This window comes from Drosophila mojavensis, unplaced genomic scaffold (assembly GCF_018153725.1).
Source record: "Drosophila mojavensis isolate 15081-1352.22 unplaced genomic scaffold, ASM1815372v1 contig_16, whole genome shotgun sequence".
Classification (NCBI taxonomy): domain Eukaryota; kingdom Metazoa; phylum Arthropoda; class Insecta; order Diptera; family Drosophilidae; genus Drosophila; species Drosophila mojavensis.
In genome coordinates, this window is record NW_025318693.1 from 5,177,247 (window position 1) to 5,202,787 (window position 25,541).

General features: G+C 40.8%; 1 protein-coding gene across 5 annotated transcripts; it reads left to right on the plus strand.

Moving 5' to 3' along the window:
* The first annotated feature begins 1,548 nt into the window (after positions 1 to 1,548).
* On the plus strand, positions 1,549 to 25,286 carry LOC6573362 (putative epidermal cell surface receptor). Of its 5 annotated transcripts, none has more exons than XM_015166896.3 (11): positions 1,549 to 1,692; positions 3,509 to 3,999; positions 14,982 to 16,330; positions 19,621 to 19,882; positions 20,080 to 20,733; positions 20,797 to 21,051; positions 21,535 to 22,656; positions 23,097 to 24,122; positions 24,184 to 24,228; positions 24,401 to 24,628; positions 24,700 to 25,286. In XM_015166896.3, the coding sequence occupies exons 2-11, from the start codon at positions 3,624 to 3,626 to the stop codon at positions 24,705 to 24,707; spliced, it is 5,325 nt and encodes a 1,774-aa protein (XP_015022382.1). In that variant the 5' UTR covers positions 1,549 to 1,692; positions 3,509 to 3,623; the 3' UTR covers positions 24,708 to 25,286. The 5 variants fall into 5 exon arrangements, with proteins under 5 accessions (XP_015022382.1, XP_015022380.1, XP_001999445.2 ...); XM_015166894.3 differs by having other exon boundaries at positions 20,083 to 20,733; XM_001999409.4 differs by lacking the exon at positions 24,184 to 24,228 and having other exon boundaries at positions 1,550 to 1,692.
* Positions 25,287 to 25,541: the final 255 nt, after the last annotated feature.

The following is a 25,541-nucleotide window of genomic DNA, read 5'->3' on the forward strand; positions in this document are numbered from 1 at the left end:
CACAAATTAGATTCAACTAAACAATAACCTGTATAGTATAAATGTATTTTATCTTTGCTTAAAAAAGAATGTTGTCGTAGGCCAGTTTTAAGTGCCAGACTGAGACTCTCAGTATACATGTAATGTTAATTAAATATGTACGCTTTACTTCTATTATTTTAATTACAGAGCTTTTCGTTTTTCCATTAGACATATAAGAAATTCTTTTTCATAGATTTGTGTCACATAAATTTTAATGAAAATCATTTTTTAGCTGTGAGTCAGAGGGCTGCCAAAACTTATCGTTGCAGCTTAGAGTTAAGTTATTTTTTCTTATTATTTTTGTTGTTCACATTAGCCATGTTCAGCTGGCTGCCTGTTTGGTTGCCCCATTCAAATATAAAAACAAAAAAATGAGTGCATAACTAAAGTTGCAACGTTGCCGTTTATTGTTGTTTTTCTTTGCAGCAGCCCCAGCAGCAGCAGCAACAGCAGTTCAATGTCTGGCAGATAAGCAACAACGGCAGCAGCAGCAGCAGCAAAAACAACGACAGCCCACAGTGTGACTAACAATGGAAATTGTAGCACAGTGCCATTGTGGTGTACACTTGGCCAAAGTTTGTGCAATAGCATTAGCGCATTTTGGAATTTTTGCATTTAAAATTACAACCGCAGCAACTCAAACAACTCAAACAACTCGAACAACTCGAACAACAACAGCAATTGTAACACCAACAGACAGCTCTGCACATTTCCATGAAATTTGTGGGCAAGGTTCGCCTTTGGGCTTATGCCTTTTGACGTCTTTGGGCTTTGATGCCGCATTGAGTCACATTTCTTTGACTGATCAGAATTGTGAGCAGCCACTGATGTGTGCGGACGGTTTCTGGGCGCGTCTTCGTTAGCATTGATGGCATTTCAAAAATTGCATATTCAGGTATTTTTCTCGATTGAGGCGCAGCGTGGCATTGGCATCATAAAATCGACGAATCTCTGCTTTAACTGTCTACCTGTGTTTATCCAGACGCTTGAGCTGAATTATCCGGAATTTTATAAGCCGCCTTTAGAGCTCTTTCAGCTGAGAGCGGTGGGCGTAATCGCAGTACTAAGTGTCAGTTGGCCTGCTCATTGAGACATTGAGCCACGCACTGAGACAGAGAGTTGATTTGGTCGGTTCAAAGAAGTTCGTTGAGTTTACCTTGTCAAATTGCTGTAGTTGCAGCCTTCCTTTAATGAATTTTAAAACCCAACGACTTTTTGTCAGCAACTACACACCCACATCTACCACGCACTCGCACACACACAACGACAGACACCGCCTAGACACACCTGAGGCATGCGAGAGCGCAACTTCGGTTTCGATTATGTCAAGCAGCGCTCTCTCACCTGTTGCTCAGCTGTTGCTGCCAGACAAACTCAACTCAACACAGCGCCGCAACCGAAATCGAAAGAGCAACTCAAACCAGTTGGCCATTGCTGCCTGTCTCCTGAATACCGACGACGACGACGTGGCCGGCGCCGTGGTGAATTGAAATCACGAAATATCGCCAAGCTGCTCTGAACCTAGTTCAGAGACCGAGGCGCGCTCAGTTGGTGGAAGTGCTTCAGCCGGAGCGGTTGCTAGACGAACCAAACGCAGACGTGTTTTAGCTATTCTATAGAAACGTGGCCCGTGCGCTTGGCCACCTTTAAAGAAATACCTTGGCGCATCGGGTTAGTGCAAGCGTTTAAGTGTGTGCTCGTGTGTTTGTGTGTGCTTGCTTTTGTGTGTGTATTGGTTATATGTAAAGCACGGCTTTCATCTTGGCCAGACGCTCAGACAAGCAACGAAATCAAGTGAAACATTCAACTAAAAAGTCTGGAAACAGAAAAAAAAAAAAATTCCATTCAAAATACCAAAAACCGTATGAAAAGAAATTAAATTAAATAAAACAAAACAAACAAGTTTCTCTGCTGTCTCGCTCGCTCGTATAACTCTATTGTTGTTTTCTTGTGTATTTTGTTTGCGTTTAGCTATAAAAGGAGTGAGAGTGAAATGTGAAATGTCAAACTAAATAGCCGGGCACAGCCACTTTTACAATGACATCATTCGAAAATTAGCCGAAATGTGATTTAATTTAAATAAAAACATAATCAGCCCGGCAGTGAGAACTATGACGAGCGATGCATTGTTATAGCTGCCGTTAGCTAATTAACGTTAATCTAATATGCAGCCAAAAACTTGGTCAAATGCACAATGGCAACAGTAATAGCAACAGCAGCAGCAGCAGCAGCATCGATAGCATTTGTGGTTTTCTAGTTAGTCGCAGTCGGCCAAAGTTGCGGCAAATAATGCCACAAAGCCGCTTCGAGTTGCTGTTGCAGTTGCAGTTGTTGTTGGTGTTGGCGTTTGGAGCAGCTCGCGGAACCGGTTCAAATATACAATTTTTTTGGATCTCAAATGCAGCTTGTTGTTGCTGTTGCTGTTGCATTATTGCGAATTGCATGCTCATTGGATTTTCTTGAATATTTTTCTTAGTTAGCGTAGCTTTCGTGTAGGACAGAGCTTAGAAAGGCAAGAACTAGAGGCAGGCGCTTCATATATATGTATATACACATTAATATATAGAAACTGTAGACATAATTGCCCAGTTAAAAAGAGTTGCCAAAAAATGTTACAAGAACAAACGACTTGGGCAACGAAACTGACGTTAAACAACCGACGAAATCAATCATCAACTGTGACTGTTCTTTCGTGTTTATATATATATATATATATATATATATATATATATATATATATATATATATATATATATATATATAAACAACGGACATGTATATATATATATATATATATATATATATATACAATCTGTCAGACTAAGCAGCTGAATTTGTTAGTATAACAAATGACTTAGACAACGAACTTGACTACCAACTTGACTACAATTAACTGACGCAATTAATCAAAGACGGCTAAAATTCGTATATATGTATATCAAACACAGTAAAGACATCTAGAAATTGCAGACATATACAACAAGCTGAAAAGACTCGATAAAGATCTACAATAATTTAAATATAAAAAAAGACTTAGGCAACGAACTTAGCGACTGACGAAGTCAATCACAGAGAGAGGACAACATTCAAAAGCAAATACACATTTGAAAGCTATTTGAAAATATCATTATCATATGTTTGGCAAAAAATATAAATGTTACAACAGAAAAAATAAAACACAAAAAAACAACAAGTCCCCCAAAAATGATTTAACCTAACTTTCAAAGGAAATGGCTCCATTTCGGTTTACCACATAAACGAAAAAACCGTTACAAAGGTGAAAAAATCACACAATTCGAAATAAAAGACCAAATGCCAAACACAAAACGTGCAGAAAATTAACGACATTAAACAAAGCTGTGCATTAGCAAAATATTAAAAAAAAAATCCGAAATCAGATATAATTTCATAAACTGAAAGTGTTGTTAGATAATATTTTAATAATTTATTGTTATATTATTTACCATTTTTATTATTTTTCAACTAGTTGAATTATTTCCAAATTAACAAGTGTAAGGTGTCAACAAAAAAAAAAACTAAACTGATTGAAAGCAAAATTATATCGAGTATATTAAATATATATACACAAACATAAATCTACGATGCAAGCGTGTAGAAAAAAAAGAGCTCCGGGCGGCGGCACGGCATCAATTTTGTGGAGCAAATTCTTGGTGTTCAGCCTCTGCGGATTATTTTTACTTGGCATTCAAATTGAGCGTGCGGCGTCTGCGCCTGCAGGCGAGGATGATGCTGCAGCCATGCCCACAACCCTGATGCCACCACTGGATATAAGCACTGAAGTTGATTCAACAACAGCAACAACAACCACTACAACAACAACAACAGTAGCTGCAGCAACAACAGTTGGCGTAGAACAAAGTAGCGAGTCCATTGCGACTGCGACTGCGACTTCGACTTCGACCATGTTGGATAGTTCAACGACTTTGGGAGCCAACAAATTGAACGCGAGCGAAGCTGGTGAGTTACACAAGACCCAAAGCGAACGAAAATTATAGATAACATTGTGACGTCGTCCAGGCGCGTCTCAAAAGCTTTGCCAGACACTTTAGTCTCACTGTTCTCGAGTCTGATGATCCCCGACCCGTAATCAAATTTCATTCTTTGAGCTACCAATTAACGTCGCTCCACTCATCGTCGTCGTCTCCACCCATTTACGTATCGATCCGTCAAACATGTTTCCATAATTGCTCCCCTTTTCGCTTAAATGGAGCTTGGTAAAAGAAATTTGGCTTTACGTCATTTTCTTTAGATTAATCATAAACAGAATTTGTTTTTTCTTTGAATTTCCTGTTGAGTTATTTCGTTAATTATGCGGCGCCTCAAAGTGTAAGAAATAAGAAAAAAAAAAAAAAACGAAATAAATGGAAACTTTTCTTTCAACTGTTGCGGAAATAATTTTGGTGGATTGCAAGTGTAGTGAAGCATTAAATAAATAACTGGCATAACAAATGAAGATATTCAAAGGTAAAACTCTAACTTAGTTAGCGACACGAACTAACGACTAAAGTAGGTCAAAAAGTTGACTTTCGACTGAATTAATGCTAGCACGAGTTAATAGAAATTCGTATACAGATTTGGTCTAATTCCATTATTTGGATGAACTTCGTTTCTGTTTTAGGATAAGTGAAAGGTTTCTACTCCGTTCACTAATCGAAACTTCAACTCTTAAAATTGGGTTAGCGGTTTAATTAGGTTTGCTCTGTGCTCTTTCCACGATAAAGCAACATCTTCTTCATCTTACAATTTGTTTGCCTGCGTTTTAATGTCAGTTGCACATCAAACGTGTCACGTTGTGAGCGATTTACATCAAACTCCACAGCTTCTTTGATCTGCCTCTGTCTGTCTCTCTCTCTCTCTCTCACTCTTTCTGATGATATGATAAAATAGTCTGTGGGGCCGACTGTTTTAGAGCTAATAAAAGACTTCAGCAGCAAACTTTGTTTCAGACAATCATGGATGCCATTTTAATTATATTGGCTGATATAAACTATTGAGTCATGTCCTTCACCTACGTGATAGTGGCACCTCTTTAGTGTGTGTCATAAATGTTTGTCAAAGTAATTTGTTATGCAATTCCGCTTTGGGCAATGCCAATTAAGACAACACGTAGGAAATTAGCGTAAATCATAAATCATAATTCATCTAGATGCCAAAACACCCCCGCAACTTGAAGCAACTGTTGTGAAGACGCTGTGCACCTCAGCCCACATGTTTGGTATTAATTATCGAATCAAGCAAAAGACAATATCTTACCAAAGATCTGATGATGGTGAGTTGGCCATCTTTGACTGATGCTTGGGCAATTCCATAAATTATATATTATAATTATATATTTTCATTAACTGTCTGTATAGGAAATATTCCGATAGAGAGAAAGAGAGATAAAGAGAAAGAGAGACAGTTAGACAGAGAGAAAGAGAGATAGAGAAAATAATGAGATAGAGAGAGAAAGAAAGATAGAAATATGAAAAGCTAAGCTAGCGACAAAAACAACAGAGAAGAGAGAGATCGTTAGGCAGTGATATATAAATTCGTCTTAACGATATTGCCCAACAATCTCATTTGTGAATTGCTGTAAATCAGTAAAGAAAATATAATATATTAAATAAAATGTTTGACATGTCTATCTGATTACTAGCAAGTAATCCGTAAATGATATAATTGTTTTAGAGCCAGTTGTTAACTAGTTTCGCCTTCCAACCTTAATACCTTAATCGTAATTAATGAAATTGTCAATCGGAAAAGCTTTATATAAGTACAAAGGTTTCGCCTGAAAAGGAAAGTCAACTTTTATACATTGCTGTAATTGGCTGTGCGAACTAAGCTTATCTCTTGAACAGTACTATTTCTCTGATTATAAATTTATATTCCCCGCAATATACTCATTTTTATATATATTTATAAACTTAAATTATTTGTTAAATTTTCCAAAGTTTTCTTTTTAAATTACAAAGTTTGTTAGAAGCATAATTTTGTATATGTAATATCTCCATATCGTCACTTAATTGTGGTTTCTGAGACCTAATTGGACTTTGACAAACTGGCTGCATAGACTTAGCTATTAAGACCTGTTCGTATTGCTGTCAAGAAACAACAACAACAACAAAAAACTGTGAAATATTTTTGAGCAAAGCCAAGTGCATATAAATTGCAGTTCGCTAATGAGTTGGAAAATTGCAGAGCACGGCTAACCGTGGACTGCATAAATCAGTTGTGTATGTATATTGTTTGTGGTTTGGCTCAGCAGCAGACAAAATTAGGCGCTAATTGATGGCCTTGCATTGCTGAAAAAAAAGCAATAAAATCATATTAGCCTCAAATGCAATTCAGGGCCTGCATTCGTTATGGCTTGCCAAAAACGTTCAAGAGATACAACTATATTTATATATAGGTCTGAAGGTCTCATTACACAATAATAAACATCACGAAATATTTAAGTCAATATACAATAAACAAAGCTAAAGCCTGTCTTTAGACTTTGCGACCTCGATGAGGCTCATTACATTTTATTTTGGTTACTTTCTTCAAGGGAAAACTACATGGTAAATCGAAAAAAAAAATATATATATTTATATATATATATATATATATATATATATATATTTAAATTGGGGAATGAGTTGTTATTATCGTGATTGTTGATTACTTTTGATTTTTGCTATGATTATCAATCAACGCACTTTGTAATTTGCATACTTGTAGCACGATCTCGTGCTGCTTGAACGGAAATTGAATTTTGAATTTTGAACTTTGTAGGTTCAATAACAAAACTGTATATTGGATATATGTATATTTTCAATGGCTATTCGGCTACAGATACAAATCTTCCTACACTCAGCAGATTCATCTGCCAGTCGTACTCAATTTTCGCACAATTTATCAGGTTTGTTGCCTAAGTCTTTTGTTTGAGTCTCCGTGTGAGCAGCTCTTTCGTTGCGGTCTTTCATATTTATTTGTTATTTTTTCTGCTGCTCGTCAAGAGATTCTGCAGAAGGACCGTAGACAAACAAGTTTGTGCCCTAAGTTATTTGATATTGCTCATTTCCAAGGATAAATATATAAAAATGTGCCGTGTGAGAAATATGCCAAAAATGAAAAGTATTTTTCACAAAGGTGCGGCCTGTGCGTCTATATGTGGTTTTTAGTATTGTTGTTATTGGTTTAGTTGGGCTTACCTTTCGCTTGGGGTTCATGCACGATTAGCTGGCAAAATTTTGCGTCCGTTATAATGAACCGATAAGTAAAAGTAGCTTACGACTTTTTAACAAAAATAGCTAAAAATTGGTTACGAGTGTGGGACAACAACAGCAAATTGTTGTTAATTGTAGCTTGTTTGTTGTTGCTGTTGTTGCTGTTATAACTCCCCTGTACATTGACACTTGTTCGAGCGCAACCAGCCTGCGGCTGAATTTTGAATGCGTGAAAGTGTTGTCAGTGCCTTGACTGCAGTTAACAATTAACATTTCGCCCATAAATATGACTGCATGGATTTTCGAACTCAAGTGTCAAATGAAAAGAAAATAACATATCACATAAAGCTGTGGGCTTTGAACTTTACACCAGGTTTTTCCTGACTTTCTCCGCGCACGAATTTATTGCCAGCATCGTATGCTAGAACAACAGGTTATCTCTTCTCTGCGTTGCATCTGCCGTGAAACGCAGCCTAAATGCCATGTGAAAATCTGGATAGTTGAGCTACAGCCTCTGGTATTTGTGTCAGGGACACAGATTGAACAGGTTGGCTAGTTTTTACATTAGTTTATTGCATCCATTTGATATTGTATGCATGCCACAGATATGCGTTTTTCTGCTTCTTCTTCGTCTTCTAATTTTCCATTAGGTAATTTTTGTTTAATGTGAGCTGAGAAAAATGTAGCGCAAAAAGTCGACTCTAATTAATGCATTTTAATTGTGGGCTGTATGTACGTGAGCGAGAGAGAGAGAGAGAGAGAGTGAGAGAGAGTGTGCGTGTGTGTGTGTAGAGTATTACTGGGGTGTTTATGCAATTAACTATGTCATTGAACGGTGCACCGAGTGTTTTTCAGGAAGTGAATAGTTAGGCAGGTAGCGAAAGAGGGAACAGAACGAGAGCCAAAGAATGAATGAATTGCCATTGGAGCTAGAAGTAAAGAGTGTGGAATGAAAGAGGAACAAATACAATCGAAACTAAACGGTAAATTTTAATGAATATTTATAACAGAGTATGCTTTAAGCTGTTATAATATATGCATATACTTGTACGTACATATATGCAATTACATTTTTAATTATATTTAAAGAGTATTTTCATTTTATTTTATGGTAAGGCAACACTCTGTGTTTATATAAGGCCTTAGTCTATTAAATTTAGCTTGACTACCTTTTGGCTGGCTGTGTGCCATTCAAGTGACCTTCAAATGCAAACGCACTTGGCACAGTGTCTACCACAGCACAGTGCCTCTCACAAGCACACGAGCCTGAGTGTGTATGGAAACACAGTTGCGGCTCCAATTCGAAATCCAATTGCAAGTCGACTTCATGGCCGGCGAAGTGACTCGTGGAGCATTCACTTAGCTGTTGGGGCAACTGAAAAGCGTGGTGTCATTACATTGAGATACTAATAACGAGATATACATATGTATGTATATCAATAAATGTCGTTGATATACAGATACATTTCCAACAACTCTGGCTATCAATTGTACAAAGCTAAGTGGCTTTTGTGTAGAGTCATATGTATGTAATTTTTAGCCGGGGTCTTTGTCTTGGCCTCTCCATGGACGATGACACGCGCTGAAACGTGTTTCTCTTCTTACTTGCCTAAGAGCATTAGATGCGCTCGCTCCCCCGCAGCCTCCGCCGCCCTCTGTCCGAATTCCAAGCCAAGCTGCATTTTTCATTAGCTGGCTCGGGCACATGAACTTTCGAGCTGAGCAGTTGAAAAGGTCAAATGCCGCTTTACACGATGCCTTTTATAGTGGAAAATAATTTTGTTTATGGCTGCCCAGCTAGTCTAACGGCCTGACTGTTTTCCCTAAGCTGTTGTTGTGGTTGTTGTTGTTGTTGTTGCAGCGGGCTTTTCTAATGTCTTTGGCTTCGTATTTTACCCTATCGAAAATGCCTGCTTTGCCAGCAAGCATTATTCTTTGTCTTCTCAGTACATTTCTCAGTCATTAGCTAGATTGGACAGAGATAAGACGTAAACAGAAAAATCTGATAACAGCTAGAAGGTGAAACTTAAATTAGGATTGCCAAACCCTAATGTTCTTTACGTTGCATTAAGTGAATAGAATTGGGTTACAAGTTAAACTTCATCTAAGAGAGTTATGTGGACTCAGGACAATTACGTTTTCAATCAAATTTATTTATTTGTTAATATACTAGATAAATAATATCATATAATATCAATTATATTATGAATATCATAAGAGTGAGTGAGAGAGAGAGAGGGAAAGAAAGAGAGAGAGAGAGAGAGAGAGAGAGAGAGAGAGAGAGAGAAACCGGGCAGGTTTGTAGGATAATTGATAGTTGAGTAAATTAAACTCAAAAAGTTTATGATGGTTTCTGATTTTAACGAAGTTTGTTTCATGATGCCCCACCTTAAATAATAATGCCTAATTAAATAACCAGTGACAGTAAAAACTTCTAATTTTAAATTCATTAAACTCGAATCTCTTCTAAAGATCTTAAGTCTATTAAAATATTGAAATTCCGTCAGTTTCTTTTCCTCGTTAAAGCCGTTTTAATATTCAAAAAAACTTTTTGAAAGTATTTAATTTAATGCAGTTGTATCATTTGATCAATATGATGTGCCAAACGCTCGTCCAGCAAATAACCTTCACTCCAGTTTTATATGATATTTTTTTTTTAACACGTAGCTAGGCAAATTAACATATGCGTATTAAAGGTGGAAACCAACCTGCATTGTCATCAGCAGTCTCATCCTCTGCCGCACAGAGACAAAGACTTTTAAATTAAAAAAAAAAAAAAAACAACAATCAAATTTTCAAAGCCAACAAAAACAACCAAAAATTTGGCTTTAATTATTAACCTCCATTAACACCCTGACAAAATACGGCCATTCATATATACATATATGTTAACTTGATTAATATGTATTTCTCCCAAACTTTATTCAGCTTTCTAAATGCAAGCGAGGTGTCGTAAATTACGCAACATCCATTCGCTATTTGTTGATAGTTTCAGAAAAAAACAAAAAAGCAGAGTTTTGTCCAAATCAAACTTAAACCGGATCAGATGGCAGCTAAACCACATTTGCAGGTAAAGCCGCTCTCAAGTAGGCAAATCAAATAATTTTGTTTTGATTCAGTTCAGCTTTGTGGATACGTGACACACACACATATGAAGGCGGGCAGACGCATGACCGTTACATTACAAAAAATCTAAGCAAATGAAATATATATATATATGTATATACACGTATATATATATTTATTTATACTGTCTCCCCCAGTCAGTTGTTGACACTTTTTGGGCGCTTAAAAAGCTTGACCAACGGACAGACCCACTTCGTCGCCCCACGAAGCATGGCCCGTTGTTAATGGTCATTATGTAGTGCTCATTATGAATACGAGAGTGGGCCGTATGTGACGTGCTTCCGGTTGGCTGCTTTGAAAATTATTTACCGCCAAAACACATACTCGAATATCGCCCAATGTGTGAGCAGTCATTTGGAGTATCCACTCTGGTTGTGTACGTATGTAGTTACATATTTTGGTTATTGCTTCTTATATATTGGTTTGGGGTATTACGAGTTTGGCTGCATCCAGTAATTTATATAATATGTTTCTATGGCTGTCTGATAAGACAGCTACTGCGGAAGTCTTCAGAAAACTTGTTAGAGATATGGGTTTGCTCGATTTGAAAGGCTTTTCATGTGCGTGACTAAAATCTTTATAGATCAATATTCAGAGCAGCTCATCAATCTTCATTTCAGTCGAACGCTGCAACAGACGAGGGTAAAGATTTTCTAGCTTTTTCAAGCGCCATATGGCCGTTATGATATTAACTCTAGACATACATACATAAATTCATGTACATTCATATGCAAGTTTCGTGGTAATTATTTTGTAATTGGTAAATTAAATAAAAAATCAAACAAATCTTCTTTTCGCTGTTCTTAACAAATCTTAAAGTTCATTTGAAAATCGTGCTAAATAAACTCTAGCAACAGAATAAACTCGATTAAAAATGCTCAGTCATAGATTGGAGCGCACGATTATTGTTTGAGATCTTTAAAAAGGTCTTTTATGAGCAGTTCCGTTTAATGGGTAGCTACCGTAAATCTATTTAGCTTGCTGAGCAGCTGGCAAGAAAGACATCCGGTTAGCATGCATACGGCTCATAGTGACAGCTCGTCAATTCTAAGCACATCATTTGTAGACCTCTTATAAGACCTCTGACCAACTCCTGCATTGCTGACTGTTTGTTCAGAGCCGCAAAACGTGCGGCGACTTGAAAAAACCGCAAATGAGTTTCGACTACCGACAACGTTTTGCATTTTTGCATAAGTGCTTGGTATTATTGCTAGTGTAGAGGTTGTTGTTGTTGTTGTAGTAGTTGTTGTGGGCGTTTAAAAGAAAAATATAAGAGGAGGCATGCGGATAGAAGCCATTGTCGTATATCATAATCAAGTCGGTGGCTTGGCCTAACTGTGCACATCATAAACAAGGCTGAGACCAAGAGTCCATTTGACATGGTTAACAAACAAGCCAAGTTCGTTGCCAGAGTCTTTCGAATGCAGTGCAATTGTAGTGAAACTAGCTTGCATAACAGAGACCCAGAGACCACCAAACACGTTGCAATGAACTTTACCCAACTGCCAATATGCATATGTAGATGAGCGTATATATATATATAGAATATATATATATAGAGGTATATAGATAAAAATGTGTAGTTTGCTGACTGTTGGAAGCGCTTAACGAGTGCCAGTGAAAAATGAAAATCAGTGACAGTAAAAGACAAATTGTGCACCAAGCTGAAATGGACAAAACAAAGGAGCTCAAAGAACGGCAAGAGCGGCAACAACTGCAGCATCGAGTATTATAAACGGCCAAACGTGACAACAACAACAACCACAACAACTACTATGGCAGCAGTGCAGCCAAAGCTGCTGGCAGCATAACGAACTGAAATTCAAGGTTCAAGTCAGTAACCCTATCGCAAGTTCTGGCCCCTCAACTCTCTCAGTAAGAGCAACAATAAAAGCAACGTCTGCAGCCAAAACATAAAAACACACACACACACACACACACAGAGCTAAAAGAGACGAGAGCATTTATGAGCATGCTACAGCATGGACTAAGGCTAGGGCTGGGCTACGGCTAGGGATAGGGCTGGGGCAGGGACGGTACCTGGTACCTGGGTCTCCGTCTGGGCTAACGAACTGAGTGCAGCTCTTCTATTTTTTTTAGCGCTAAATTGGCGTTCGTTGCACGCGGCTTGGCCTGAGCCAAAAGCACCTTTTCTTATTGGAGCGACGACAACTCTGCCTGACTGCAAGCCCAACCGCCTGTTGCGTGCCGCCTGCCGCCTGCCGTCTCCTGCCTGCTGGCTCCTGCCTTTATGCTTATTACCACGCATGCATGACAGCCACTGTGCCTATAGGCACACTCGAACGCATAGTTCTCCGTCCGTCTATGTCTGCGTCACTGGCTCTTGAATCGCCCCCATGGGGCCACATTTGCAGCGCTCGTCAAGTTGACTTGCGGGTGCTTTTATTTTATTTTCTTGTTTTCTGTTCTTTGCCTTGCCATGAGTCAGCGAAGGTACCAAGGATCCATAAAGTAATGGCCGTTTATTGCTGCTCCGTAACCTGAGTAGTTGAAGCCGAAGGTTCCAAGTACACGAAAGAGTGTGTAAATTAATAGAGAATTGCATTCCAAGCGAGAGAAGGGAGCCATGTCCGAGTAATAAGATAAACGAGCTACGTACAACAATTTCAAATCTAACAGCTACACAGATGAGAACCAAACGTAGATTAGCATCGGCTCAATCATTGAATTCGTACCAAGTATATTGACATGCCTAAGATTCAATAGCCAGAAAGAGATTATATTAAATCGTGGAGAAAATAGCGTACATGATATTTATATACTTAGTTATTGTATTATCTATTAGTTATTATATATTACAGATATTATGCGTAGCTCAATACTTAAATAATCTGGAAGGTAGATTCTCCTTTTGAGCTAAAAGGCATTTAAGTTTATGTTAATCTTAATGCTATTCCAAGAGCTTAATTTAATTTGTAAACACGCTAACAATTACTAAATTAGCATTTAATTCAATTTAGCTTAGCTGCTGTTCATTTAAATATGGTTTCGGCCCACTGTGCCAACACAGAGTCAAGTGTGTGGCTGTAGTTGTTGTTGTTGTTGCTTAATACAAACTGAAATGGTCCCACTAAAGTCATCATTTATTTATGACATGAGCTTTGCGCCCCGAAACTATGCCCGAAAATAAATGTAATTATATAACAGCGAAGGAACAGAGAACCGACCAAAGCCGAGAAACATAATAACAATAACAACAGCAACAGCAACATGGGAGTCTCTAAAGAATAACAACTTGCCCAACTCGCAGTCTCAGGCTAAGCGCGTTAAAGCAAAGCACGAAAACAAAATCTCCAAAGAACCGAACACAACGCAGAAAAAAAAAAAAAACCAAAAAACACACACACACAAAATGGGAAAAAAATATCAGTAAAGATGCGGCTGGCTGATATTTTGGCATCGCAGGGTTTGTCTTCCGAGAATGGCCGGCCAGGGCCCGATGATTCAGCTGGTACAGACGCAATCGCAGCTTAATGAATACCTTGCGGATTCTGCAGAACTGAAGCTCTGAAATGTTCGCTCGCTTGGTGTACAGCCAAGCAGATATTACGAGTTGATTTCAACGATGGCGTTGCCAATTGATGCTGTGCCAGTGTCGGGACGCGTGAGCTATTACCAATACGAGTAGGTTATGTTCTTCTCTACTGGTTCTTCTTTTATTTTTTCTCTCTTAACTCGATTTCCGCTAGCCTTGCGCAGAAATTCTTGTCGGTGTACCGGTACCGTAAATGTGGGCCAGCTTAGCAAAAACAAAATAGGCAGCTTAAAGTTTATTTACCCCTCGAATGGCTCAATGTCGGCCCTAACTGTCAATGGAAGTCAGAAATTGGCAATAGCTCTCGGCGGTGCTAATTGAATTGAAATTCATTAATATTTATGTGTGAAATCATCAGCGCTAAGCGATGATAAATATGGAAGCGGCAAGACTTGTATGTAGAATATTCAATCAAAAGTGTATTATGCATATATCTAAAACAAATATTTATTCAATGGAAATTATATTTAATAGGGTGTTAAACATATATGAGAAAGCTTATGTAAAATTCAACTATATTTTACCTTACTTTATTTCCCATTCTTAAGCCCTATACAAAGCGCTGAGAATCGAATCTAGATGAGTGTTACCTACAAAATTTGATGATAATTTAATTTTCTCTCTCTTTTTTCCGATTATATAAACATTCCAGACATTCCTCTATATTCAGCATGCATTAAAACATTTTCAAACATTTCTAAACTGCAGAGCCCATATATAATACAGATAGATATTTTCCAAATGATTGCATATATAAATAGTAAATGCCTCTATATCCAAAAATTTGTTTTACAAATTGAGCTATTCTCATATTTTGATGAACAAAAGAATAGAGGCATTTTATAAATAAATTAAAATTCATAAAGAAGCAAAAGAGATAAGCTTTTATAAATTATGTATTTATGGAAAAACAATAATAAATTCCATTCAAGATTTGAAATTTTCAGCTTTAATTTCATTATAATTGGCTCAAATTTTGCTAGTTTTATCTCATAATAAATATTTACATGGATGATAGAATCTTATATGCAATTCATTAATCATAAATTTGTCTTGATTAATTGCAGAAATGACAACCATACTGCCTGCAGTTGACATCAGCAGCACCTCCAGCAGCAGCAGCAGCACTGCTCAGGATGAAACCACTCTGCGCTCGACGAGCATTGAGCCGATTACCTCCACAGAGCCAACGACTACGCCGCGTGCTGAGATCGTACATCCGTCGGAGCTGGGAGCGACGCACATTCAGCATATTCCCTTGAGGGACGAGCATGCTGAGAGCGTAGGAGGCGATGCCACCACAGAGCAGCAGCAGCAGCAGGAGGAGCAGGAGCAGGATCACCAGAATGAGCTCCTACTTAATCAGATCTCCAATGAGAGCGATGATGATGCCAAGGACTTGCATAATTTTCGACATCCGGCAACGCTCATAACGGCCAGCAACAGCGATGAGAATGTGTCCGGCATCAGTGAGAATGAAAGTGAGAGCGACAAGTCCGCACTCACAACAACAACAACAACAACCACGACGACGCCAACGTCGACAACAACAACAACTGCCGCGCCAACAACAACGACAACAACAAGTGAGTCCGAAGATCCCTATCATGTGCATATACTGTCCGAGAATCATGATCGCCTGGCCGAGCACGAAGATTATCAAATGCTGTCGAGCAGCACCGAAGAGGGCGAGCCAGCGACAACAACTGCAACAGCAGCAGCAGCAGCAGCAGCGACAACACCAACAACAACAACAACAACGACAACGACAACCGAGTCGAGCATTGGCATTATTGTCAGTATGGAGAACAAGGCAACGGCACAGCCATCAACTGAGACGACATCCACATCCCGAGCACGCGCCATGAATATGAATGAGCCAGAGAGTCAGCAACCGACTGAGACACCAGTCGAGGCACAGACAGCGGCTGAGGCAGAGGCAGCGGCGGAGGCAGAGGGCACCACACTCATGCCGCGATTCGAAGTGGATGCGGCTCCAGTGATTAACATTGTTGAAGGACAGCATATGCTTGGAGTGCAGCACCCAGCCGAGGACGAAACAAGCAGCAGCAGCAGCAGCACTACAGCCCCAGCAACAACAACAACAACGACGACCACAACTGATACGCCATTTGTTGCATTCGCTGGCGAGGGTCGCTCGGCAGGTGGTGGCGACGACTTTGAGCTACTGTTCCATCACAATACCAGCATGCATCAGGCTCTTATGGATCTCAGCGACGTCAGCATGGACGATGAGCGCATTGAGCCAATTACAAATACAACCTCAACAACAACAACAACAACCACAACATCGACTACAGCTCAGCCCGAAACGGAAGTGCCGAAAATTGTGGAGATCACAGCCAGCGGAGATACCATGCAGCGTGAGTGCATGGCCAGCAATGTGAGCTATAAGGTAATTGCAAAATATACAATATGTAATATCATAAAATCAAGTAGATATATAATGAGGAAGGGAAGAGGAAGATATACTTATATTGATAGGTGCAGGTATATATATGGATATAACTATAAGGTAATCGCAAAATATCTAATATAATAAAATCAAGTAGATAATTCATGAGAAAGGGAATATATATGTATTCATAGGTATAGGTATATAAGGACATAAGTACTAGAAAGTCTTGGCTGGCTTTCTCGATCAAAAGATATATTCACATGGAAATCTTTCCTTTGTCATTTGAAGACGAAGAACTATCAAGATGGATTGTAATCATTTTTTTGATAAATCGCCAGCCTCAACTTGAATTAACAAAAGTTTTGGACAACAAGTAAAAGTAAAACTCAACAGCGAACTCAAACACCTTGAACTAATTAAGTAATCTTCATAGTCAGTAATTAGCTTGGCAGCTGTACACCTACCTACCAGAAGGTGCCCTGTGGTACGCTCCTTGATTTTCTAGATAGGCAGCGAATGCGTCTGCATTTATGTATGGCCGCCTCCATTTTGGACTGGCAGTCTTTTCGACTTCCTGGCACGCAACTCCAATTTGCCTTGTCGTCACTTGATTGCATAATGCGCAACAAGTTTGGGCCGCTCATAAAAACCGGTCAACAGGCAGTCTCAGTCAAACAAAGAGTTTGTCGCAGCTGCTGCTGCTGCTGCTGTTGTGGTGGTTGCTGTGTGCACTCCAAAAATATTTTTGGTGCACATTTCCCTTGTTGGCTGTTTTCGCGGTTTTGTTGCTTGGGCAAGCAGCAATTATGCAAATATTTGCGCGCCTTTAAATCGAAAAATGCCAGCAAATTGCTGGCCTGTGATTGATGTCGTCGTTGCAGTTGTTGTTGTTGTTGCTGTTGCTGTTGCTGCCTCAGACTCAGACTCATTATCATCCGACCCCGCCTTGCTGTGGGCAATCAACGTCATAATGTGGCATTGCTAGAATCTGTTGCTGTTGCCTGCTCATCTATAATCTAATTAACGCCAGCATCTAATGGCATACACAAATTGCTACATGCCTGCTCTCTGTCTGGCCAAGTGTGACGTGTTCATCAAACATTGCACCCAAGCCGCCGCAGGCATTAAGCGCCCATAGATTGCAGACCGGCCAACAGCAGTGGCTGCCACTGCTGCAACGCCTCCATCTTGCACTACTGACCAACCCATTGAGCTGTTGTTGTTGCTGTTGAAAGCTTTTGGTTTTTGTGTTGATTTTGTTTTAATTAAACGCTTGCTCGGTGTTTCTTTCAATACTCTATCAGCAGTTTAGCGAGTCTTTCGCATTTATTACGCTCTTTGTAAACACGTAATTACGAGAAATCAGCGAGCTAATTAATGCAGATATACTGGTCTATACGAGCTCTGGGCGCAGGGCATCTTGACGATTATACAATAATTAAGTTGAAATTTTCTGCAACTTTTTGCTTCACCTCTGTCTTTGCCTCTTGAATTTTAGAGTATTTTTGTTGTTAATTCAATTTAGTTATTAGCTTTTTTTAATTTTTTATAATTGTTTTTTTTTTCTCTTTTTTTTTGCGATGGAATTTTCATAATCGGGTTTGCGGCACGTATCGATATGAAATAATTTTGCTTTCACTTTTAATAAATTGTCCGTTATTGCTCTGTTATTTATATATATATGAATATATATATATATATATATATATATATATATATATATATATATATATATATATATATATATATATATATATATATATATATATAAATTGCGATCGATCGCCGGCGGCCACGTGCAACATGCCAACGCGAGTGCGAGCAGCATGCCCCAAATACCTTTTAAAGTGAGCAGCTGAATAGCTTTTAAATTGAACCGACTTTATGGGCTATTCGGGTATATAGTTTAGTATGCCAACATGAGCAGGCCTGCATATAATGGCTAGGGCTTTATAGGTTTTGGAGATAAAAAGTTTTCGAGAAGGCCTAATGTTCTTTTTTCTTGGAGCGTAAAGGCGTTAAGGGGCGAAAAATCACACATAAGAGCCACCTATAAAATGGAACGTATTCATTTCAGAGGCATAAAAAAAAGTTCTGAGAGATCAAGAGCCCACGTAACTTTTTAATTAAGCGAACACAAAAGGCTGCAAAGCACTCGCAGCAAATACAAAAGACTCAAGCAACAAACTCGATTTCAATCTTTGTCTAGCTGGCGCGTGTGGGTCGCGCCATAAACTAGTCTGAGCCGCGCTTTGACATGTCTGCTTATTGGTGCACTCAGACCCCAAAGTCAAGCAGGAAATGCTTACCAATTTTCATTCAGCGCCCAACCAGTTGAGCCGTCGACAATTGAACAAATGAACAAATGATTGATGAGCGTCCCGCACAATTCGCCAAGCGAATTGACGCAATTTCTGCGCAAATAGCTTCAGCCGCCTTTCATGATCGAATTCGCCAAAGCGGAGCAACTGAATCTATTGTCATTAGCTGTCAATTGGGTCACAGTTCTAAGGCACTCACTACAAATAACTAGCTACTTATTGCCGGTGAGATTTTTTGAGCAGCGAAAGCTGCGGCAGTAAACTCGAATAACTCGAATGCGACTGAGCAAATGGAACTCGTTTGGCGGCATCATTTGTACAAAACATTTCGAGAATAACAGATAGTCACATCAAAATTAAATTGAGGTTAATCATTTGGATTGACTTATGACTTGGACTTGGATTCACTTATGATAATCTCTGTAATATTTTTGAGTCTTACTGAACTTGTTATCTTATTTAATTATTGCTGATTCTTTGAGTTCAGTTATAAATAAACTCCTGCAGATGCTATACTTACATATTTCGAGAACATATAAAATAAGTTGGATTCCGGAGACATCAGTCTGTCATGCTTCTTCTAAGTGCCTAAACATTGTTTGATTAGGCAGAGAGAGAGAGAGAGAGAGAGAGAGAGAGAGAGAGAGAGAGAGAGAGAGAGAGAGAGAGAGAGAGAGAGAGAGAGAGAGAGAGAGAGAGATAGTTAAACCCTACTTGAAACAACAACTCAAATAGTTCACCATACCTCCCATATATTCAGCTAAGACAAATTCTCTTTTCACTTTAAGTTATAACACTTAATATTTTTGCCATTGCTTAATTCTTAAGTTAGTCTTCATTTTAGACAAATTCGAATCTCTAATAAATAAATTAATTATACAACATTTCCCAACATATAAGCCCACAGCCTACTTCATCGATCTCAAGTCTAGTGCTTAATTTGTAATTTCTCTTTGGCTACCTTAGCATGGCGAGAGCATGGAACGGGACTGCGATGAGCGCTGCACCTGCAACCGCGGCGAGTGGATATGCGAGCCTCGTTGCAAGGGTTCCAGCTATCCGCGCGGCAGCCAACGCACCATGGCGAATCCGCACTGTCACGAGCGCATTGTGGAGGAGGACGAATGCTGTCGGACGATGGAGTGTGTGGAGCCACTGCTAGAGCCCAGTGTAGCCACCGCCGACCTGGCTGGCATGCCAGTTGTTGTTGCTGCCGAGCAGAATGAAGGTGAGTCCAGTTCCAATTGGAGTCAGCAGATGCAGAGAAAGCTTTTGCTATGGCTTAGAACTTCCTGCTTGACAGCCTATGCCAGTCCATGCTTTAACGTCATGTTTTTTATGCTTTCCATAAACACCATAAACCCACACACACACATACATGCATACACACATAAACCTCCTCCATACACATACACTTATAACTAGAAGGCACGCCCAAGCCACGCAGCGACTGCCACTACGAGGGCGGCATCTACAAGTTCCGCGAGCGCCTGGAGATTGGATGCGCACAGATCTGCCACTGCGATGAGGGAGGCATCATGAACTGTCGGCCACGTTGCCCGGAGCGCAATCATACGCGCGCCGACAAGTGTGTCTATGTCAAGGATCCGAAGGACGTCTGCTGTCAGCTGGAGCTGTGCGATGTTACCCTGGACGATCACGAGCAACAGCAGCCGCTGTCACCCACGTTGCATGGCGGTCTGAACAGCATTGGAGATGAGCACGAGCAGGAGCGCAGCTTTGGCTTGGAGGAGCAGGCACGCGATGCTGGCGGTGCCACGCCCCAATGCAGCTTCAAGGGCGTACATTATGATCTGGGACAGCAGTTCCGCGACGGCTGTGAGCAGCTCTGCATCTGCAATGAGCAGGGCGTGCACTGCGCCAAGGTGGAGTGCCCCTCCACCTTCGGCCTGGACGTGCTCAATCCACTGTGCATACGCTGGGAGCCGGTGCCGGCGGACTTTAAGCCAGTGGCGCCGCACTGCTGTCCAGAGAGCATGCGCTGTGTAGACAACGGCACCTGCACCTATCAAGGCATGGAGTTTGAGAACTGGGCACCCATTCCGACCAACCTGACGGGTAAGTGGCAATCAACACAGACAGGCTCATACAATCAGTCATACATTCGTGCCTACCCCGAAGGTTGCGAGAAGCACTGCTACTGCGAGAACGGCAAGGTGGAGTGCCGTCCGGCATGTCCACCCGTGTTGGCCCTGCCACCCGCTGACCTGCCTTGCCATCCGGCTCAGGCGCGTCTGCTGCCCATACCCGACGACGAGTGCTGCAAGCACTGGGCCTGCGCTCCGCTGGCACCGAAGCTCGGTGCCGCTGGGCAGGAGGAGGAGACTCAGCAAGATCAGCAAAAGCAACCGACCACCCAGCCCTCAATGACACCTGGTAAATATGGTTAGGGAATGCATGAAACAATTTCATCTCGTTTATTGCATGCAAAAGTCCAATTGAAATTTGCCAAAGGGCCTTAAGCCACGTTTACACAACATCATGAACTGTATTAATGCTCTAATTAATGCTGTGGTGTAAACTAGATATTCACGTCAATCGAAAATTGAAATTGGAGAACAATTGCCGAGCTCGTTATCAAACATCTCTCAAAGCATATTCATTTATATCGTTCATCTTTCTCGCACGATTTCCAAGCATTACTATTCCATTATGATTTTGACTGCTTTTGCTATTTAACTTGCCTTCTCTTTTCTCTCTTCTGCTGTTTATGTTTTTTTTATTTTTTATGGCGTGCTATTTTACTATATCTAAATATATACAATTATTTTCAATGCTTCTGAAAAAAAAAATTGAACAAAAATAACGCTATGCATTTGTAAATAATTAAAATACCATTCAACATGCAACCAATATCAGAAACAACATCAACATCGACAACAACGACAACGACAGCAACAACAACTAACAAAGTGTGGCCTGAGAAGCCAACGGATGTTGAGCATGAGAAGAAATCTCAACTGGCCGCCTTCTATCCCACACTGGACGGCAAGCCGCCAAAGACAGCTGCTGGTGTCTTTGAGAAACATGACAAACACCACAAGAAGGTCCAGCAACAGCAACAGCAACAGCAACAGCAACAGCAACAGCAGCAACACGAGCAGCAGCAGCAGCAACAGCAACAGCAAAATGACATTAAGTACGATGTGCATGAGGATCCGCAGGAAGACGTTGTGAACAATGGAGCACCATTGGCACCAGGAGGCGGCTATGTGCCACTGCAGCTGGGCGGACACTATAACGACTATCAACAGCAGCAACAGCATCAGCAACAGCTGGGACCCTATGGCTTCTACAATCCGGCAAAGCCTGCCTATGATGCGTACAATCCCTACGAGCCATACGACATTAATCCGAACGGCATACCACAGGGCAAGCCGCCGCCGGTACCGACTAGTCAATCGGATCTGTTCAATATTCTGGGTGCTGAACAGCCTGGTCATCCGGGTCAGACATTGCCCCAGAAGGACAACCACAATCTGCCTTCACATGTGAGAATCGAGCAAATATTGCAGCACTTGCAGCAAAGCGTGCCAGGCGGACCAGGATCCACACCTCAGCAGCCGCAACAACAGCAGCAGCAGCAGCAACAACAAAGACCTCTGCCTCCTCATTATGTGCCCATAGTGCACAGTGGGGTGCCACCACCGCCGCCGCCCCATGGCATTGCTATAGTCGATGGCCAGCCCGTGGCCTATGAGAGCTATCCCTTGATACCCGGTTTGGGCGTGCCACCAGCATTGCAACATCCCCAGCAGCAACATCCCCAACAGCAACATTCCCAACAGCAACATCAACAACAACAGCAGCTAAAGCAACAACACGAATCATTGCAGCAATTGCCTAGCATTGCGCCCAGCTCTAGCACCAGCTCTGGTCTGTCCACACAGGCCAGCGAGCACAGCCTGCATCACAGTCCGAGCCAGAGCCAGAGCCAGAGTCAGAGCCAGGGCCCGGACAAGGTGCCCACGCAACAAGCAGGTTGAGATTCTACTCTATTCTAGTCACATCCTTCTTAGCTTACTCTAGTCTCTCTTCATGCCGTATGGACACTGCTATACTGATATACACAATGACAGGGTTCTACTGTACTAACTGAGACTACTTCAACCACCACACACATACATGCACACACATACACACATATATATATATATACTCATCACCAGTCATCCACATCATTGTTGAGCTTCTTAGATTTTAACCTAAACTAATCACAATTTCTGCCTAGAAATGAGCGAGAATCGATCGAAAGCTATTCTCAGTACCAATTCCAATTAGAAGTCAAATTTATACATGAATAAAATCAAATATTTTGGAAATATATTTTCTTGGAATTGGAGCTAGGAATCTGTAGTAGTGCTCAAACTCAATTTGGAGATCCTAAATCAAAATATTCAATGCTCTTATACCTTTTCCAGGCTTCAACAACCTGCAGCCCGATATCGAAGTGCACACTCTGGAGGCCATCGATCCACGAACCATTCGCATTGTGTTCACGGTGCCCCAGGTCTATGTGAATCTCCATGGACGCGTGGAGCTGCGCTACACCAATGGACCGAGCAACGATACGTCTAGCTGGGAGCAGCAGATATTTGCACCGCCCGAAGATCTGATTGCCACTTCACAAATGGAGTTCGATTTGCCTGGCCTAGAGCCCAACTCGTTGTACAAGGTGAAGATTACGCTGATTCTGCGCGATCTCAACTCGCAGCCCACGAGCAGAGTCTTCACGGTTAAGATGCCAGCTGAGAGGACGATAACGCCGCCGCCACAGATCTCTGACTACAGACCAGACTTCCAGGACATATTCAAGACCGTGGAGGATCCCGAGCTGAATGTGAGCGAAACGAACGCCACCTGGCTTCAGCTGACCTGGAAGAAACTGGGCGACGACCAGATGGAGTATGTCGATGGAGTCCAGCTGCGCTACAAGGAGCTAACGGGCATGATCTATTCTTCCTCGCCTTTGATACACCGCACCCTCACCAGCTACACCATACAGAATCTGCAGCCGGATACGGGCTACGAAATCGGACTCTACTACATTCCATTCGCCGGCCATGGGGCCGAGCTACTGGCCGGACATATGATCAAGGTGCGCACAGCACCCAAAACGGATGTCTATGGCTTCGATGTGATGGTCAATGTCACCAAGGTGAAGTCGCAGAGCGTGGAAATTTCCTGGAATGGTGTACCCTACCCGGAGGACAAGTTCGTGCATATCTATCGCGCCATCTATCAGAGCGATGCCGGCAAGGAGGATTCGAGCGTCTTCAAGGTAGCCAAGCGGGACAGCACAACAGGCACTCTGATCATGGACCTCAAGCCGGGCACCAAATATCGCCTCTGGCTGGAGATGTACCTCACCAATGGCAACACCAAGAAGAGCAACGTGGTCAACTTCATAACCAAGCCGGGTGGTCCTGCGACGCCAGGCAAAACAGGTAGGAATTGTGGTTTATATATAATGTAAATTTAGCTAAGATGAGTTTCTTCAATTTCAAGTCTTGCGTATTCTTGAAAGGATCTATTTGAGTTTTAAGAATCTGGGTAATGCTTGAATGCCTTCTTTAAGTCATTAGAAGAAAAAATATATATGTATACCTTCACTTTGTTTTGATTGCTCTGCTATAGATCATGATTATATTTAGTTAATGAGAACATACATGAAGAGGCCCTCATTAATTATTCATCTACTCCTATCTCTTTCTCTCTCATGCAGGCAAATTATTGACTGCAGGCGTCTCTGATCAACCAGTGGGTGATTATTACGGTCCACTTGTCGTCGTCTCCGTGATTGCCGCCCTGGCGATAATGTCGACGCTCGCACTGCTGCTGATCATAACCAGGAGACGAGTGCATCAGACGGCATCGATAACACCGCCGCGTAAGAGCGATGCTGCCTACGACAATCCCTCGTACAAAGTAGAGATACAGCAGGAGACAATGAGTAAGTGTCAATGGTGTCTCGACTGTGCTCTTATACATATATCTATATAATTGACTCTTACCCACTTGCAGATCTGTAACGGGTCGTTCAGATGAGAGAGGCAATACTCAACGCACCCAAAACTAGCTTAGAACAATGTTCTTGTAAATACTTCAAAAAACTCAAAACTCAGTGTCAGTAAAAGAAAGAAAAGATTATGATGATATGAATATGATTTTCCATTCCCCGGCGCAGGATCTAAAGGATGTCCACACACTAAAATGGCCGCCATGTTGTATGTAGTGTTTAAGAGCTCTTTTAAATGAACTAAAAACATTTTTCGTTGTTAAACAATTGTAACTTGTGTATATAGAGAAATAGAAGAGAATAACGGAAAACTGAGAACCGAATAATGAAATCGGAAAACTGACAAAGTCCAAGAAACCAATTGGCCTCGCCTGGGGCGTGCGAAATGTTTGTGTTTACGCAAATTCTTCTAGCGATTTCTAAATGCCTAGTTAGTTTAACTTGTAAATTTTAGCTTTACATACGTACATATACCATAATTTAAGAACGAACACCAGCAGTTCTTCAAGTAACAGTCCATAAATATTTAAATATTAGCTTGTAAACGTACAGAGATATGCAAACTTATGAATAAATAAAATATTACAAATTATTGTTAAAGCGTTCTTATTTGATCTCATTTGACTCAAGATTGTTCCAGAATATTAGGCATTATATTTATTTTTCCTGCCCTGACTGCCTATGGAACTGTCTACCCATTGTCTTGTCTGTTTCAATCGGAGTTCGAACTTTCTGGAATTCTGATTTCCAGAAACTTGCTTAACAACAGCTGAATATTATATTATATGGCACCTACATATCGATAAGTTTCTGGAAATCCGAATTCCAGAAAGTTCGAATTAATATC

Bases quoted from the DNA above. Each gene is read 5' to 3' on its own strand.
- LOC6573362 (XM_015166896.3), top strand. From the start codon at position 3,624: ATGCAAGCGTGTAGAAAAAAAAGAGCTCCGGGCGGCGGCACGGCATCA. The intron at 19,883-20,079 runs GTGAGTCCAGTT...ACTTATAACTAG, and splicing joins TGCTGCCGAGCAGAATGAAG to AAGGCACGCCCAAGCCACGC. The intron at 22,657-23,096 runs GTTGAGATTCTA...TACCTTTTCCAG, and splicing joins GGTGCCCACGCAACAAGCAG to GCTTCAACAACCTGCAGCCC.